Source organism: Anoplopoma fimbria, chromosome 2 (assembly GCF_027596085.1).
Source record: "Anoplopoma fimbria isolate UVic2021 breed Golden Eagle Sablefish chromosome 2, Afim_UVic_2022, whole genome shotgun sequence".
Lineage (NCBI taxonomy): Eukaryota > Metazoa > Chordata > Actinopteri > Perciformes > Anoplopomatidae > Anoplopoma > Anoplopoma fimbria.
The window spans coordinates 25,494,506-25,513,724 of NC_072450.1; the positions used below are offsets into that span (position 1 = coordinate 25,494,506).

Consider the following 19,219-nt stretch of genomic DNA (forward strand, 5'->3'; position numbering starts at 1 on the left):
AAGTTGGTAAATTGGTTTTTAAAGCTGCATATTATAGCTGTTCTGAATCAAAAGCAGGCTACATAAACATGTAATATGTAACATGTTATAAACACTATACTGCTACCTCCTTTTTTTCCATAGAGGTGAATAAACACCTCTCTGGATTTGTCTACAAAAACATAATCTTTACTTCTGCTGGTTAATCTTTTTTTAAATAATGTGTGTTTTAAGTTAGTTATCTAAATGTGAACACTGAAATAAATGTAGTACATGGTTAAAGAAAAGTGATTTTGAAAAAGGAATACAAAAAGTTGTTTTTAAAAGTGCATATTATAGCTGTTCTGAATCAAAAGCAGGCTACATAAACATGTAATATTTAACATGTTAGAAACACTACACTGCTACCTCCTCTTTTCTCCATAGAGGTGAATAAACACCTCTCTGGATCTGTCTACAAAAAAAATATCTTTACTTCTGCTAGATAATCTTTTTTTAAATAATTTGTGTGCTTTTTAAGTAAGTTATCTAAATGTGTACACTGAAATAAATGTAACACATGGATAAAGAAAAGTGATTTTGAAACAAAAAGTTGGTAAATTGGTTTTTAAAGCTGCATATTATAGCTGTTCTGAATCAAAAGCAGGCTACATAAACATGTAATATGTAACATGTTATAAACACTATACTGCTACCTCCTCTTTTCTCCATAGAGGAGAATAAACACCTCTCTGGATCTGTCTACAAAAAAATAATCTTTACTTCTGCTGGATAATCTTTTTTTAAAATAATTGTGTTTTTAAATTAGTTATCTAAATGTGTACACTGAAATAAATGTAACACATGGATAAAGAAAAGTGATTTTGAAACAAAAAGTTGGTTCTTTTTAAAGCTGCATATTATAGCTGTTCTGAATCAAAAGCAGGCTACATAAACATGTAATATGTAACATGTTATAAACACTATACTGCTACCTCCTCTTTTCTCCATAGAGGAGAATAAACACCTCTCTGGATCTGTCTACAAAAAAAAATCTTTACTTCTGCTAGATAATCTTTTTTTAAATAATTTGTGTGTGTTTTAAGTAAGTTATCTAAATGTGTACACTGAAATAAATGTAGTACATGGTTAAAGAAAAGTGATTTTGAAAAAGGAATACAAAAAGTTGGTTTTTGGTTTGGTTTTTAAAGCTGCATATTATAGCTGTTCTGAATCAAAAGCAGGCTACATAAACATGTAATATGTAACATGTTATAAACACTATACCTCCACCTCCTCTTTTCTCCATAGAGGAGAATAAACACCTCTCTGGATCTGTCTACAAAAAAATATCTTTACTTCTGCTGGATAATCTTTTTTATTTTTTTAATAATTGTGTTTTAAATTAGTTATCTAAATGTGTACACTGAAATAAATGTAACACATGGATAAAGAAAAGTGCTTTTGATACAAAAAGTTGGTAAATTGGTTTTTAAAGCTGCATATTATAGCTGTTCTGAATCAAAAGCAGGCTACATAAACATGTAATATGTAACATGTTATAAACACTATACCTCTACCTCCTCTTTTCCCCATAGAGGAGGATAAACACCTCTCTGGCTCTGTCTCCACAGCCTCACACTGTGATGAATCCCCCTGTAGACAGGCGGACCTGACACACTGGCACCGCGTACAGTAAGTTCTGCAAACTGCGTCTCCCGTCGGTCCTTGCGTCATTGTGTCAACATGGCGCCTGTCTGCCGGACAAAAGGCGAATCTGTCTGACGGAGGATTGAAACCCAATTAGAGACAGAGGAGACATTTTGGGAAAACTGTCAGCGTCCGTGTGTCCCGGCGCCCCGAGGCCACAGATATATGGTCAAACACACGTCGGCGGAGGCTCTTGGACCGGGATATTAAGGTAAGTCAAGTCCTGCAGCTCCAACTACTGCTTCCTTAAAAACGATCCTGCTCGCCCGATACATTTCCTCCTCTCTGTGTGTGTGTGTGTGTGCTGAAAACTCCTCAAATGTAAGGCTGTGCGTCGGTGTTTTACTCTGCACACTGTCTTTACTGTACCGCACGGTGTTACATGGATGGAAAACAGTCTGCTTTTAATTCGGCATGCCCCATAGTGCACCAACAAACAGTTGAACAAACACAATGTCAACTTTTCCAGTCTGGTCTGCAATGCTCTCTGCTAGAGAGTGATCAGCATGGAGAGCAATTAAATGTGCAATTGTGTTGTTTGTGGACTGGGTTAGTTTATAGGATGTGTGCCGGATTGAGGGGCTGTCCTTCACTATGCATATAGACATCTTCAGACACCTCCTAACAGGCATGGGGTTCGTCCTACAGGCAGGGCAACATTTAAATCCACCTTTTCTCCAATGTGATCTGGCTTGGTGGTGGATCACTCTTGCGTACTCCACATCTGGGATTGCTACAGTGTAGTCTGATCACATGAGCCAGCTGTTCTGTTTTTTGGTTACATTTTGGGGCCAGTTTTAAAAAGAAAAAAAAGAAAAAAAGAAAGTTGTCTACTGTAATTAAATAACTTGTCTGTGTGATCAGCTGACTCAGGATGGGGTTCAACGTTATGCCACGTCTGGTTGGCTGGGTTCACAGGGTTTAGTTAAAGAGTAAAAGAAATACTCTTTTTTTGGGGGGGGGGTGGACAAACACATGAACCTGATCTTGATAGGAAGCTTCAGCCGAGAGAGACAATACCAGAGTTCATTGATGGATTACAATGTAACCCTCTGGAGGGGGGTTGTGTTGAGAAGCTCTCTGCTCCACGGGGAGGTCAGAGGTCAGGTCAAGTTCAGCTACAGAGCAGCACCTGGAGCTGGTCTTGCTTGATGACACTTAAGGATTTGAGTTGTACTGTTAGTGTGTGTGTGTGTGTGTGTGTGTGTGTGTGTGTGCTGTGTGTGTGTGTGTGTGTGTGTGCGCTCACTCACTCCAACTTCCTTCTGTTGCTGCTAAATTTGTGAGGGGGTTAAGCAGTCGGCATCATGTCTTTCCTACTGCTCCAATATCCTAGTTTCCTCTTTAGAATGATACAAACAAAGACACAATCCAGGGTTCTCTGATAAGGCAACGTTTCCTTACTGTACAAATATTATCTTATTAACAAAAGGTAGTGCGGCTGCTGGAAATGCTCTGTTAATGCACTGAAAATGTAGTGAGCACCAAGCTGTCAAGGTCCTCATTCCATATATTGTGGGGGGAAAAAAGTAAAAAAATTGCGCAACTCAACACCGATCATACAACCAGATAAATAACTCAAAAAGGTTTCCTTACAGTGTTGACATAGGAATAAACCAGACTCTACTTAATAGATGAGCACAGAAGGAGATGCAGTCAGCAGGTTCCATTCATGCAGAACGGTTTATTTTCACAGGCACATTTCTCATTAGTCCCTCTTTGCCTCTGTCTGTTGATTTAGCTCTGCAAAGAGAGAACAATAAATCAGAACATTTCGCCAGATACTGTGCAACAAGGTAAATCAAAAGCATTAAATAATGATATAAACTCACAGGACGCACACATCATGTCTGAGGTCAGAAAAGAAGGAACAAAGGGAGGAAGGCAGCTTATAAAGCCGCTCGTTTAGTAGGAGCGATCGCACCTGAGGATGGGTGGGTCCTCTCCAGGCAGAAGTGTTTGTTTTATGCCCCTGCCTCAGGTGTGGTCATGTGTTCACAAGAACAAAAAAAAAAAAAAAAATCTGCAGAAAATGAGACTGTTTTGATAAGTATGTGTGTATGTCAGGGCAGGTCGGCACCGAACTTTAAATAGCTTCAGCTTTAGAGCGCTGTCTTGCAAGGCTGCCACTGGTCTTATGTGGACCAATCAACTTGCACTTGGATCCATCTGGTTTCATCCTAAATAAGACAGCATCAGGCCAACTTTTTCGTTGAGTTGTTGTTGTTGTCTTGTTGTAGTACCCCACAATTCACAAGTGTATGTCGAGCAAAACTAAACGTTAGAACCATGTCATTGTAAAAATGGAAGATCTTAGAGTAGAGTCGTTCTGGACAAACTCAGACAGAGGTGAGAATGGCCCGGGAACTGTGAGGCTTAAGAAGGCGGGACTAATTAAAAGTTGTTTGTTGTGGAACGTTGCTGGCCCGAGGTTTAGCCAAAGAATTAAAATCCAAGTCATATTTGTCACTTATCAATTAAGTCTCCTTGCATGCTCAGAAAAATGTTGTATAAACCGCAGATACTTTGGTTTGAAAGTGTATCACAAGGAACAAGTACTGATGCTGTACAAACTGTTAAGGGAAATCATGTCATTGCTAATTTGCAACCAAATATTGTAAACTGAATGGTTGTTATGAAATGAAAACATAATAGCTGAGCCGAACATTTCCCCGTAATTTAGCAGCCCTGTATGGAACATATGTATCAGTCTAACTTCATATAGCGTGACTCATCCTCTGCAGCAGTGAGAGAAAGTATGGAGCTTGGCTGCCTGAGATGTAAATTTTACTGGCATTTTTCCCAAGACGACACACACACACACACACACACACACACACACACACACACACACACACACACACACACACACACACACACACACACACACACACACACCCTCCTCCTCCTCCTCCTCTATATAAGTGTTGACATGTCTGCTCTGCTGACTTTGATTCTCTGCTGTGGCCTGTTTTTCTTCTCGGCATCAGTAAGAAAAGCATCAAGACAGATGCGTTATGGGCTTTCTCTCTCCCCCTCACTTTGGTTCTGTGACTATTATTAAGACAGATTTTTTTTTTTTCTTTCCAGAAATGATATTGAATCAGTGTGTTTCTTAACGGCATATTGGAGCGAGCATGTTTTTGGTTTGAATAAATAGCATACTTTACAATAGTAGGGCCCACTTTATATGATTATTGGGGTTGGAAACGTATCCACTATGATAAAAGCCGTATTTAATCTGCAGGAATGCATTGTATATCTGGATAGCAGCTGCCGAGCTCTGACGTGTGTGTGTGTGTGTGTGTGTGTGTGTGTGTGTGTGTGTGTGTGTGTGTGTGTGTGTGTGTGTGTGTGTGTGTGTGTGTGTGTGTGTGTGTGTGTGTGTGTGTGTGTGTGTGTGTGTGTGTGTGTGTGTGTGTGTGTGTGTGTGTGTGTGTGTGTGTGTGTGTGTGCGCTGTAAATCTGCTGGCAGGAAGCTAACAGATGTGACCGTTCTTCCATTTTGTTCTGTGATTGTCTCATTGACGGGGATGTGAAGCTCTGATTGTAGAGAGAGGTCACCAATGAGCTTAAAATGTATTCATGAATCAGGAGTAGAAAATGCGGATTTTCATTATGTCAGGCTCCATTTTTGTTTTATATTTATGGCCAGCATCCTTTATGCAAGAGCCACTCAATGTGTGTGCATTTGTCAATTTCCTCTCTTCCGAATATCTTAACGTTTATTTAAATAGGAAGTAACATTGACATTAAAAAACTATTTCACATGTGAGACTTAGGCAAGACAGGGTCAAATAGCAGCAACACATTACAGGACAAGAACATCAGATCCCAGCAGTGATCAACAATAGATATGAGAAAAAGCAACTGCAACGAGCAGCGACCACTTTCCTTTTATTCTAAGTTTAAAATCATTTTAAGGGATAAGGCGCTCAAGTTCAAGCTTGGCCTGCAGATCGATCGTGGACCAGGGGCCGTAGTGGAACAGTCTTGTTCTTTGACAGCCTTAAACAAAGCCATTTGTGCAACCTAAGATTATTACTGCTTTGACGGCACAGTGCGACAGTTCCAATTGAATATGGTCCACAGGATCTTAAAGGAACAGTGTGTAACATTTAGGGGGATTTATTGGCAGGAATGGAATATAACATTCTTAACTATGTTTTCGTTGGTGTATAATGACCTGAAACTAAGATTCATTATGTTTTCGTTAGCTTAGAAAAAGCCATGTATATCTACACATTCCTCTTCGCGGAGTCCGTAATGTTGCTCCGCCAAGTTTCTACATCAGCTCAGACCTGGAAAACTGGTTCTAGCGTTTAAACGTTACCTGAAGGTAGGGGTGGGTCTCAGTATTGAACGGGCCACTGTGCAAAATGAGTCCTGACGTTACTGCTGCTCTTTATTAGTACTTTTTAATGTTTTGGTGTACTTTAGGTCACGCTGCAGCGAGCATCTCCTCTGCTCTCTGTGTGAGGGCTGAGCTCCTCCAACTACACACACACATAGACACACATAGACACACATAGACACACACACACACACACACACACACACACACACACACACACACACACACACACACACACACACACACACACACACACACACACAGAGAAGTCAGTTAGCTGTGAGGCCACAGTGGAGACGGTTCAGTGAACCAGGGGAAGTGAAATGACAACACGCATGTTACTGTACATGCAGTAAGGCATTTGCAAGTATGAATCCAATACTTTATCAATCCTGTCAGCGAGCATGAACATGTAAACGAAACCTGTTTCAATCTGCTCTGTCTGCAGTCCCTCATTCACCGCCGCTATGTTTACACAAGCACAACACGATAGCTCGGCTAAAAGCTTTTTTTTTTTTTTTTTTTTTTTTTTTTAACAGACAAGCTAAAATGAAAGCGGCATGTTGTCTAACTGTTTAACTTAGTTTGTTCTGGTAAACTTCTCTGCTGGCTGAAACAAAGAAGTCCTCCTCCCTCTACCAGCGGTACCTGCAGGCAGTGAATCAGCAGAGACACTATCTGATATCTCTGTTCTTCATTCTTTATAAACTTCACTCAGGAATGTTAGTTATTCCATTGTTAGATTTGTTTCCATTGAGCTATTAAGGGATTTATATAGTGACTTTGCTTTTGTTAACATTACTGTTGCTGCTCGAGAAATAGTATTTAGTTGAATATAAAAAAAAATCCTGTTTTCAATTTATTTGTTTTCAAAATTATAAATGTTTTAAAAGAGAATATTAAGTCTTGAAAACTAATTGAGTATTGTTAAGGGTAGCGCCTTGAAGTAATGACATCCTTATCCCATACCCAATACCCATCTCTTCCTGAAGGACAACAAGGGAGGGCTGAGCTCAGGGGTATTTAGTTTGTTGCAATCTGTAACCTCCCCACTAGATGTCACTAAATCTTACATACTGTCCCTTTTAAGAAAAAGGTTAAGACACTGCTAGAAAACATCTCCAAATAAGGACATGGTCATTTTAATACATTGAAATTCAGTTTTTTTTTTCGTTTATAAAGATAAAAATATAATATGTCATTATATCTTTTAATTTAATTGTTAGTGGATTGTACGTCTGTCTCCATCTTGTTGTGGCGAGTATGAACTGATGAAACAACAGAGACCACGATGGAAATAAGTCCTGGACTTTGCCGTGTTATCCCTGACAATGCCACCTATGCTTGTATTTATTTTTTACTGCTGTATTTAGAATTTTGTCTACTAGACGAACAAACTCTTTTAATTTTTCTTTGCCATTTACGGTATTGTTGTTGATGATCTCCTTCAGGATGTTCCAGCAGTGCGAGGAGCCTCGTTTCACCATCGAGCAGATCGACCTCCTCCAGAGGCTCAGGAGGACGGGAATCACACAGACGGAGGTCCTCCACGCCCTGGACACGCTGGACCACCTGGACCGCCAACATGGACACAAGCTGACCCACAAACCTCCCTACGGACCTCCCTCCTCCTCCCTGTCTTCCTCCAGCGCCGTCGTCGCCTCCTCCTCCATGACTTCCACAGCCACCCAGACAAGTTTCCCGAACAACAGACTCTCGCTGTCACCCAACAACAACTTCGACACCACCTCCCCGCCTCTCCCGATGCCGGTGGCCTCGCCTGTCACCATGGCAGCGGTGGTCCAGAACGGCCTGGTTGCAGTCACCAACGGGAAGCTGTCACCGCCCCGGTTTCCTATCAGTGTGGTTAGCGGCGGCGTGACGGGGCCAGGCTACGGGTTTGAGACCAGTGAAGAGGACATGGATATTGATGACAAGGTGGAGGACTTCATGAGGTAAGACCAGACTGGACTCATCTTAGATGAGGTTGGATCAGAGCTAGACCAGGAAGAACCAGATCAGCTGATGAATGACAAGAAGTTGAAGCAAAAAATGGTGTCACGCTTTTATAGTTGGTACACCAGAGAGTAATGACAAGTTTGTTTACCAACTGTAAAAGGTTATTCCCAGTACATTTCTTCAGTGCACAAAATTGTTTGTACTAGTTGGCAAACTCCATGCCTCGTGCATTTCCTTAGGGTGCCAAGAAACCGAACATTGTTGCTGACAGTATTAAAGCTAGGAAGACGTAAAGTTACATGCACCGACCAACTGCATTCAGAGCCTTCGGATAACAAGTAAATTGGGTACAGTTTGCTACAACCAACGGTTCCATTATATATAATTAGCATCAACATCATGATTGTGATTCCTTTTTGCAAATAAAGGGCATTAAGAGTATATTGCTGCAGCAGACGGCTGGGCTTGACGTTCGACATCTGCCTGTAGCTCACACTGAATCTGAATGATTCAAAGATTAACGCCTGCACACACACACACACACACACACACACACACACACACACACACACTGACACGTACAGTACTGCACACAGACACATACTCACCAGTGCCCCTCATCTGTAGTCTGCAGTCAGACAGCAGCAATCAGTGCGGTATTGATTCAAGGGTGTGTGAAGCTGAAATCAAAGCAGAAAAGCAGCGAATATTACAGCAGCGTCTGGCCTCTGATTCCTGCACATATTCCGCCTCAGCAGCTGCTGCCATGAATTTATATGTGTGTGGAGTTATAGCTGGTTTTAAGTGGGCACTATATGTGTAATGTCATTCTGTACTTTGTGGTAAAACAGTACACCCCCCCTCTGCTTGTAGGAGGGACAGTGCCATGATCAAAGAGGAGATTAAGTCCTTCCTGGCGAACAGGCGGATCTCCCAGGCCGTGGTCGCTCAGGTAACGGGTGAGTATTGACTTCAGCCCGGCCCACTGAATCTCCATCAGAAAGAGTTGACATGACGGCAGGCGTCCAGCCTCCTGACTATACAGATCTCGCTGTGTTTCCTCCCCCCCCATCCAGGGATCAGTCAGAGCCGGATCTCCCATTGGCTCCTCCAGCAGGGATCAGACCTCAGCGAGCAGAAGAAACGGGCCTTCTTTCGCTGGTACCAGCTGGAGAAGACCAACCCCGGTAAATCCACCCTCCACTTTGTAAAAAAACCAAAAAAAAACCCCACTGTAAAGCAAAAGAGGTAACATGTTTTTTCAAAACCAGCTGCACTGATTGCATGACCGGTAGTGCTGACTTCAATAACACACAGCTTTTATTAACGCTGACTGAGCAAAAATCAATCCATTCAGACTTAGGAGGACAATCCCTACTAGAACAGATTGGGAGGAGCTTGTTATCTGTTAAAAACATGTTGCCGACGCACATTGTCAAAGTCTCCCTGAGTGGGACCCTGGACCTCCCCAGACTGACAGCTCCAATACACCAGAGCAGAAAAGAAAATTGTACCTCAGCTCATTGGTATTCATAGCTTTGATTTCATCATTAACTAGGAGAGGTGAGTTCCTCAGTTTGGCGGAGGTGGACGGGGTTTCCAGGGTTCGGAGAGTTGCAGATAAATTGTAATCAAAGCAAAGAAAATATGTGTGTGTGTTTTTAATGGGCGTCTTGAGATGTCCCTGGTAACGGGAATAAGAGGCTGTTAACTGTTTTCCTGTGATTGAACACTGACTACATTGTGTTGAGTTGAGACCAACACAGTGGAACGTACGAAGAAATCAGTGCATTCTAGTTATCCCTGTGTTGTGGCATGGTGCCTTAATTAGAATGTCTTGACTTTAATTTAGTTCATAGGCTCGATGCTCTTAATAGGTAAATAGATAAATGTCAGGGTTTAATGGATTACTTTTTGTTCTTGCAACCTCATGATGAAGCGTACACATGCTAAAGCTACATAGCAAATTTCCAATATTCAGTAATCACCTTTCATCGTTATATTTGAGACATTTTTAGGTGGAGTAACGCTGAAAAGAAGCTGCTTGTGATTTATCATCACACCGTATGCGGAACTTGCTGAAACGCTGCCTTTGTGACTTCAGGTGCCACTCTTGCCATGCGAGCCGCCCCAATGGCCCTGGAGGAGGTAATCGACTGGCAGCAAGCCCCGCCCCCGTTCAGCTCGGCCCCCGGGGGCTTCCGTCTGCGGCGAGGGAGCAGGTTCACCTGGAGGAAGGAGTGCCTGGCTGTTATGGAGAGGTGAGGAGGAGGTGTAACAAAGTATGGTGTTCAATTGGCTTTGGGATTATAAGGTGATGAGTGTGTGTGTGTGTGTGTGTGTGTGTGTGTGTGTCTACACAGCTACTTCATTGACAACCAGTACCCCGATGAAGCAAAGAGAGAGGAGATCGCCACCGCCTGCAACGCCGTCATTCAGAAACCAGGTAGGTCAAAACATTAACGAGTGACTTGGACTGAAAGGGGAAATAGTGTAAATATCATTGCTTTGGTTTTAACAAATTAGTTTTAGTCTTTGCTTTTAGCATCTTACACAAACAAAGTTGTAAATGAGCTCTCTGGTATTGGTAGCAGCTGAGAGGAATACCTGCCATGTCAAGGAGCCACATGGTTCAAATGCAACTACATGGTTATTTCTAGATGTGAATAATGACTTGGGGGGGGGCGGGGGACAATGATTAATAGGAAACTGTTAAGTTTCCTCTGTCATGTCCATTACTTTGTATACCTAGACGCATCAGAAAGTGAAATTATGCTTGAACAACGTCCTCTTGTCAGGACTGCAAACTGGCATCCGTTTTACTTTCGTTTCGTGGCTATGGTGACTATATGTGGTCGTATGTATTTGGAGAACTGATTCGATTGTATTAGTTGCCAATCAGTCCGGATCATGACTACCAAATATTTACGGAATTTAACCCTTTAAATGCCAGTTTGTTCAAATAATGCCACTGTAGTTTTTTTTTAATGAAGGCAAAAAAACCCACCAACTTTTAATGATTTTCTGCATACTAAATGCTAGGGGGATTTTTTTTGCCGTGCCAAAATGTATGCCACATGCTTTAACACAGCCAAAGTGATGGAGAAATGGTCCCAAGTGATGCAAAGGGGTCAAACACGGTATGTTGGATAAATAAGAACTGCATTGTAAGCTAACTTGGTTCAGAAAAATAAAGCATCATCTGTCAAAGGAAGAGACTTTCTGACCAGTGAAGTTAAACAGGGTTGAATGAACCTTCAAAAACACTCACAGGGAGGGACTGAAGGAGTAGAGGAGAGAGAAGCAGAAGTGAAACTGTGTGTGTGTGTTGCAGGAAAGAAGCTGTCTGATCTGGAGAGGGTAACGTCTCTGAAGGTCTACAACTGGTTTGCCAACCGCCGCAAAGACATCAAGAGGCGCGCTAACATCGGTAATGTCCACCCCTGTCCGTCTGTGTGTGTGTACATACTCGCCAGATACTTACAAACTCAATGCGTGTTATCCCTTTAAGAGCCATATACCCGCTGTCTCTGAATAAATCAATACACACACGCACACATTAAAGAGCTTTCACTACTCAGCCCACATCCTTGTTGGATGCTCGCTGCTCTCTGTATCGCAGCCAACACTTAGATGCCATCCTGCTTGACACGGCGTTGCTATGGTATTTCACACACCTGGGCATCAGTGAGGAACACACATTCCTCTCCTGACCCCTTCTGGAAACTCGTCCCTTTTCACCAGCAGCACAGACGGGACGTTGTTCTCCTCTTTAAAAGAGCGACTTCCTTCTCTCTTACCTAGCGCGTCGTTTGAGGTCGATATGCTATGATGAGCTTTGTGTTTTTGAAGAAGCAGCCATCTTGGAGAGCCACGGCATCGAGGTTCAGAGTCCAGGCGGCCAGTCCAACAGCGACGAGGTCGACGGCAACGACTTCCCCGACCAGGTAAACCGGACGTCAATGAGTCGCAGGATGTGTTTTGCACTGAACTGAGGTGTGCAATCGAGGACCAGTGAGCCCCTGACCCCTGTTGTGAAAATAATCTTTGCTTTGAGTAACCAGTTTGAGTTTACATTTAGTCACATATTTGACATTGTTAATAACTAGCTGTGAAGAGGGGTCGCAGCATTATGGCACTATTCTTGTTGCGGTAGAATGACCTGGTTATTGTGTAACCTGTGTGTCGCTGTGTCACAGGGCTGTGAGGTGTCCTTATTTGACAAAAGAGCTTCAGCAAAGCAGTTTGGTTTCAGTCGAGCTGACCTGTCCTCTCCAACCCAGGTACAACCCGACTAAACACACACACACACACACACACACACACACACACACACACACACACACACACACACACACACACACACACACACACACACACACACACACACACACACTGCCTCCTCCCTGCATCTGCTCCACAAAGAGCTTTGGCCACGACTATCCATTCTCTTCATTTATCTTCTCCTCGCTCAGGTACCCACGCTGCTCCCTAGCTGGTTTTCCGCCATGAGTAGAGGAGCCTTGTCCGGACAGAGGGGCCCCTCTCTGATTGGCCGCTCCCTCGTGTCAGGGGCAGGCCCCCAGGCGGAAGGTTCCAGATTGACGGGCGTGTCCTGGTCTCCCCCGTCGCCCTCCCTCCAAGACGAACCCACCATTCACGGCGCACTGTCCGAGCCCCAGGACCCAATCGGTCTGGAGAAGGCAGCTGTCAATCACGTTAGCCGCGTCCTGGCCAATCAGGCCGACGGGGTGGTGTGCAGCATCGGGAATGAAATCAAGACGGAAACGCTGGACGACGACTGAGGTCATCGGCGGACATTGGAGTTGTCAGAGCAATGAATGGAGCAGTATCAGAGGTGTGTTAATATGCAAGCAGATTTTATAGGAATGTAATAAGTGAAAAAAAAAAAGACCAAAAGTCGTGTTAAGTCCAACCCTGAGATACCTCCCAACCCTACCTCCAACCACCAACCTGCTCTGCTACGCTCTTATAGGAATTACTAGTATATTATAATAATAACGATATTAATAACAATAAACTTTTATTTACTTTTATTTGCTCCCCAGCAGGCTATGGAAGGTTAAAAATGCCCAAATCAAACAAAGAAAGTGAAATAGATCATATATTCTTTTATTATGACCCATAAAAGGAAGTACACATGATGTGTAGTGTTTTTCACTTCAGTTCTATTATTGATTTGTTTGAGGCATTTTAAATCCTCCATAGAGACACGATGTATTGTGCAGGTTTCTTTAGAAGCTGCATTTTTCACCGCAGGACAACACTGTATTTGACACGGGGCGCACTGTGATCATAACACAACTGAACAGCCTCAAAAGATAAACAGAAGAGTTGGAAAGTTAAGTTCATTTTTGAAATTATGTCGCGCATTTCATCACAGTTGATTTATATTTCATATTTTTTGCTGTTGGTTCCTTCCAGTGTGAATAACAGCAGAATAAGCTCATTTTTTTTTCAAGGTCATACTTTCTGTGAGCTTATGATGATTTGAACATGTGGAAAACAGAAAGAAACAGAATGACCCACTCTAACACCCACTGCCCTGGTAGAATAAGCTCAATATATGGAAGCAAAGAAAGGAATACCTGAATGTATAATATTGAAATGTTTTACTTTAAAAACAATCTATCTGAAATTGAGTGGTTAAATACCTAGGAAGTATTTTAAGTTCTCCAACTGTTCAGCTGTGCAGGTTTTTCATCTGAACTCCATTCATGCATCACCTGACTGACAGAACGTCGCCTGATAGGCCGGATTCCATCTAGGATTCACTGCTTATCCTCTTGTCCCAAACATTTTTTTTGTTCAGAAAATAAATTTAGTTGAGCAACTTCAAATAAATCTGATGACCAAAGAAACAAAAATTGAAGGGTTCTCAAAATTCAAGTGTTAAAAACTTAAAAAATTGTAAAGAGTATTTCAAACCACAATAATAGGTAGTTATGTAGATAAAATATTATAAACATACTATAAATTCAGCAGTACTTTAATACCAGGTATTCAGTAGAGATTTCACTTTTAGGCATTCAGTTGCTTATTAAACTTAATCATCATGTCCTCTCTTTGCTTCCATTTTAATAACAAGTAATACAAAAAAGTCATTCAATACATAACTGCATACAGATTTGTATGAGAACTAGAAACCCAGACGTCCAGGTGACCGGGTGTTATTCATTTGTGGTCTGGCATAATAAATTATTACTGTTGGATGATCTATAACCAATATAGATCAGTCATTTTGGAGGTATTCAACAGTGTAATGACACTGTTTAGCTACTACAGATTAAAGTGTAAAGTGAATACATACATAAACTAAACATGTATTTATGCATATACAGTATGTTATATAAACCGTGGGGTATATATACATATATATATATGTATATGTGTGTACCCTGATCCATTTCTATTTACAGTATATAGACATATTCTCGTCAAATGAGAGAAAGCGTTAGTATGAGTCTGTCTTGTTGGTGAAAGGTGAGTGACGCATTAGCCAAAGTATTACGTTTTTAATTTTGCGTATTTTCCCGAGTGTGTGCGTGTGATAGTCATGGATTGAGCTATGTGTTTAGAGATATGCTAATCAAAGATGCATCAGATGTGTCAAATTATTGCAAAGTAAATTAATTTCCTTTTTAGGCATATCCGTTTGTGCTTGATATGCCATGTGTTCTAAACACATGTTGTCCAGTTTAAATCGTATTTTCATTTAAAATGACACTTTATTGGATCAATATCATGGTGCTTAGAGTCCCTGCTGTTTTAAACATTCGATTGATCAGTATGAATGACTGACAGACCAGAGAGGCAGTAGGAAGAGAGGATGATTTGGGAAACTGACTGAGTTGGATTCCCACAGCGAGAAGTGTTCTTTGGAAAAGAACAAATAAACTATACAATTCAAGAAATATGTATCCAAGTACAGCCATTGTAGAAGTCTTTTTCTGAATTTTTGTTCATCTCCAGCCAAACAAGGAATTATTTTTACTACTTACTTACATACTTAACCGAAGTCTGAAACTAATTGGATCGTTAAATTTTAAAGAGGTCTACAAACATCTTACCACGTGCTCATTCCCTAGCTTATGAGCAAACAGTCTTAGCTTATGTTATACACGCCACTATATTTGTCTTCCAAACATGCTGCTCTCTTTGAGCTCTGTTTTTGCTGCCACCAAACCCTGAAGAAAATATCTGTCTCTTTAGCTGCCAAATGCTCCTCTATGTTCACCAGCTAACGTTAGTTGCTAACTTTGTTAGTTTGCTGTTTGGTGCTGTGCAGATAGTGTACAGTGGTTTTATTGGAGCTTTTCACTGAAAACTCACGAAAGCTATATTGAGAGTCGAGTTCGTGGGCTTGACAACCAAAACAATGAGCTAAAAATAGGTAGTTGTACAAGACATTTCATTCAATCTTGCGAAAACAAAATTAACTCACCAAGCTGTCTGCCCGCCTAGCAGCGGCTGAGCTGCGGCAATGTTCAGCAGTGTGCGTACTGGTAGTTTCGTTAGCCGTTAGCAGCTAGCCAAAAACACTGTCCAAAACAACAGAAGTGGGCTGGTACAGCAGTGTGTGTACAGGTAGTTCTGTGAACTGTAAGCCAAACACAACGCAGTAGTTATTGAGGAGTCAAAAATGTCATGTCTGCTGCAACTCAATGTGAGATTAGCCATGGACAGACAAAGAGGTGCACACTAACTCACTAGCTCACGGATGAATGCGACCGAAAACAAAACTAAGTGCAGCTTTAATTGATCAGGTTCTAATTTAAATACTACATTTTAACAACACGGTAAGTTAACGTTGAAATTCGTTGTAGAAATTCTATCACACATTGGAAACCTCCTTCTGTTGGCGTGAGTGTAGATAGCTTGTACTTTACTGTATCTTTTTACCTTTTTGTGACAAATTAACATTTGCCACTGAACACTTTCTCACTACTTAAAGAGTAAATAATCCTGGAGTTTTGGCGTCAGTTACGAGGTGATCCAGCCATCCAGAATAATTTCAGTAATATTTTTTTCCGACACATGATATGTATCGAATGGTTTTAAGTTGAAGTGCCTTATTTATTTCCTGTGTATTAACACAGGATCATTGCGTGAAGAAGGACCTCCACAATGGCTGTACATTCATCACTGTACTAGAAACCAATGCAAGAAAGAACATGGTGTTCTGTAACGGCCAACACTAAGTGGCCTCATTCAAACCGGTTCATCATTGTTCATCACCAGGTGCTTTACAGGCTAAGCTACTAGTTCAGAGTTTAAAAAGCTCAACACAAATACCTCACTTTACCCCGCTCAGCTATAAGCTACACCCCGCAGGTTCCTCCGCAGCTGCTTCAATGTGAATCAAAGTTTAGACAGTCAAGAGTGAAAGTAACTGTAGAGCCAATTTATTCAGAGGAGACTGGCGGCAAACTGTGAGGAGGCTGTAAAGACGATTCACCGGCTGATCTGGCATCAGAAATGTCAGCGTCCTCTAAAAGGGAAATTCCTTCTTGAACTTGAGCCAATACATTTTAAGTTTGAACATAAAGGGAAATTCCACTCCAAAAATAGAATTTATTATTCCTGCTTCCACCAAGTCCAAGAAATACTTATAATAATACCTATGATATTATATATGAGAAAATGTTTCCCTCATGCTGGTGGAATACTAACACAACCCGTCAGTGTTGGTCTCAGATTGAACGTCTTTGAGAATTAAAAGTTTTGTGGTGGATTGTCTCATTAATTGTACGGCAGCACAGCTGTCCCAGATGTCTTTTGCTTTAAGCGTTTGTAAAACTCTGTCATCATTAGTCGGTGATGTACCTTTCTGTCATCTGTTTGAATTATTTACACCAAAATATCAACATATTCTTCTAACAAAGGGTTAGAAAATGTATTTTTTTTCTTCTTTTTTTAAATCTGCCAAGCAGAAGCCTTTCTAAGGTGAATCTATGGGTTCATTTATGACAATGTGTTGTTTTGAGATTATTTCAGGTTTTTAAACCATTTCAGTTGCTGCCTTCACGATCCTCTCATGAAGTTGTACTTTTGTGATCTGAAGTAGCACATTAATATGATATGAAAAATGAGTTTTTTTGTGTCATTTTAAGTTATTTTAGAGCCAAACAATCTGAAAGGAAAAAGAAATGAAAAACATAAGAGAATTCAAATTCGTCCAAAAAATTTGAAAACACGTCGACCATAATGAGAAACCAAAAAATACAAAAGCAAACTTCCGATTTATTTATCTTGTTTCTCGTTTACAGTCAACATTCCCTTTGATTGGTCTGAATATTTCACTTTTCTTTCAGTTTTTGACCCTAAACTGGCTCCATACTTTTTTTTTTTTTTTTTTTTTTTTTTTACATGTGTTTTAAAGTGTTTATTCTCATTATAATCAACTTGGAATGCATCGTGAGTCAAAGTGATCATGAAATAGAAACACAGCAAATACCTTTTTTTTTTTTCTCAATAAACATGACCTTTGCTCTTCCAGTTAGATTCAGCACTTTGTTTGACAGTGCTGATGGCAACATGTTGCATCTCTTCATTGCTTTAAATGCAGTTGTATCACCTGCCTTTAGCCCTCTGTTGCCTTGCTGTACTGTTTAGTTTAAATGGATGAGCTTCCATTCGTTGGTTCCTCCCAGGAAAGAAAAAAAAAAAAAAAAAAGCATCATGTCTGGCATTGACTCTATCTTGATCACATTTGTCTTTCTCCTGCCAAGTCCAACTTCCTCCGGCAATATCCCCATCCCTCTACACAGACAGTGCAGTGAATATTTGTCCTAACCACACGGTTTGGATTGGCACAGTTTTAGCGTGACAACATTAGGGTGCAGGTCGATGAAGGTGTTAATGGGGTTGCAGAGGATCTTGATCTGCCGTGTGAACAAATAGAAAGGTTTCAGTTAGTTCTGGCCTCAGGACTGAATGTTGCCGTTGTGCGTCAATGTTGTGAATACTCAAGATACCGTATGACATTTGCAGAGTTGTGTCCCGAAATGCTGTTTTTATTTAGGTGAAAAAAAACATTCATGCATTCATCATAAAATGTAGATGTTCCAGTCTTAATGTCCTCCCTGAATCAGCCAATGACTGTAAATAAATACTAGTTTAAAACAATGGTTCAAACATTTTATCAGTCATGTAAGAAAAGCAAACTTCTGAGTGGTTTCTATTTCATTTTGGCAATAAAATATTCAATATATCTCTATAGAATGAAAAATATCAAACCTCAGCAGGATGTTTGTTGAATCACTTTGACTTGATTTTTATCCCCTCGTTTGTTTTCTATTTCAAGATTTAGTGCCTTTTTTGGACGGTAGACTGTTCTGTAATCGCTATGTAGAAAATCTACATATGCCTTTTGTTACTTTTTCATCTGTTGGAAAAACCTAATTTGTTATTTTTAAGGTGTTTTTATTGATATTCTATTTACAAGGGAATAAAACGTGATCCGAGTCCATGCAGTGTGTCTTGGTTTGTTTTGTCTGATTGACTTTGTGTGCGTGTGCAGTTAACACAGCGAGGGCCGGCTGCTACCGCGTACTGTAAATGTGTATAAGTACTGTAAAGTGTCAGTGAATGCTCAATTTCACATCTAACTTTCGTTGTCAAACAATAAATATTCATAGCTAAAGAAGAAACAGTTACGTTTTTTGAAAAAGAAAACATCAAGAGCTGACGCGGAGCACATTTGAACATATGTGAAATACCCCGAACGGTTAAACCAATCCCAAATCATGGTCCACTGACTATTTTTGTTTTTGTTGCTTGAGCTTTCAACTGTATCGCCTGTTTTTGGTGGACGGGGTTCTCAGGACGACACGGTCCCGAGCTCGTCAACAGATCCATCTCCATGACAACTGAGCAAACTTCATCCGCTGATGAAGACAAAGCGGAAACATTGAAAGCTCTGGGAAAAAATGTTAGTAAGTGGACCATGAGTTGGAACTGTTTTGTTACAATTTAGTCGGTTTAAGTTAATTGAGCCAGATTTGTTTTAACTAATACTGTCACAGTACCTTATTAAAATAATATTTTGTAGATCTTAAAAAAATAAAAGCACAACTAAACATCAGTTACTACTTATATATACCTACTAATTCAAGTTCTCACTTTGTCAGTTTTATGTTAAGTAACACTCATAACACTACATGCTCGGCACATTTCTTTAAACATTAAATCCTTTTGGTACAAATAAAGACCAAA

At 40.8% G+C, this 19,219-nt stretch overlaps 1 protein-coding gene across 1 annotated transcript; it reads left to right on the forward strand.

Annotated features, from left to right (window-relative positions):
• Positions 1–1,717: 1,717 nt before the first annotated feature.
• Positions 1,718–18,469, forward strand: LOC129103601 (homeobox-containing protein 1-like). Its single transcript, XM_054614146.1, has 10 exons — positions 1,718–1,879; positions 7,474–7,977; positions 8,855–8,940; positions 9,058–9,168; positions 10,086–10,242; positions 10,345–10,427; positions 11,316–11,411; positions 11,834–11,928; positions 12,181–12,264; positions 12,457–18,469. Exons 2-10 carry the CDS (start codon positions 7,475–7,477, stop codon positions 12,784–12,786), a joined length of 1,545 nt encoding a protein of 514 aa, XP_054470121.1. The 5' UTR covers positions 1,718–1,879; position 7,474; the 3' UTR covers positions 12,787–18,469.
• The last annotated feature ends 750 nt before the right edge of the window (positions 18,470–19,219 follow it).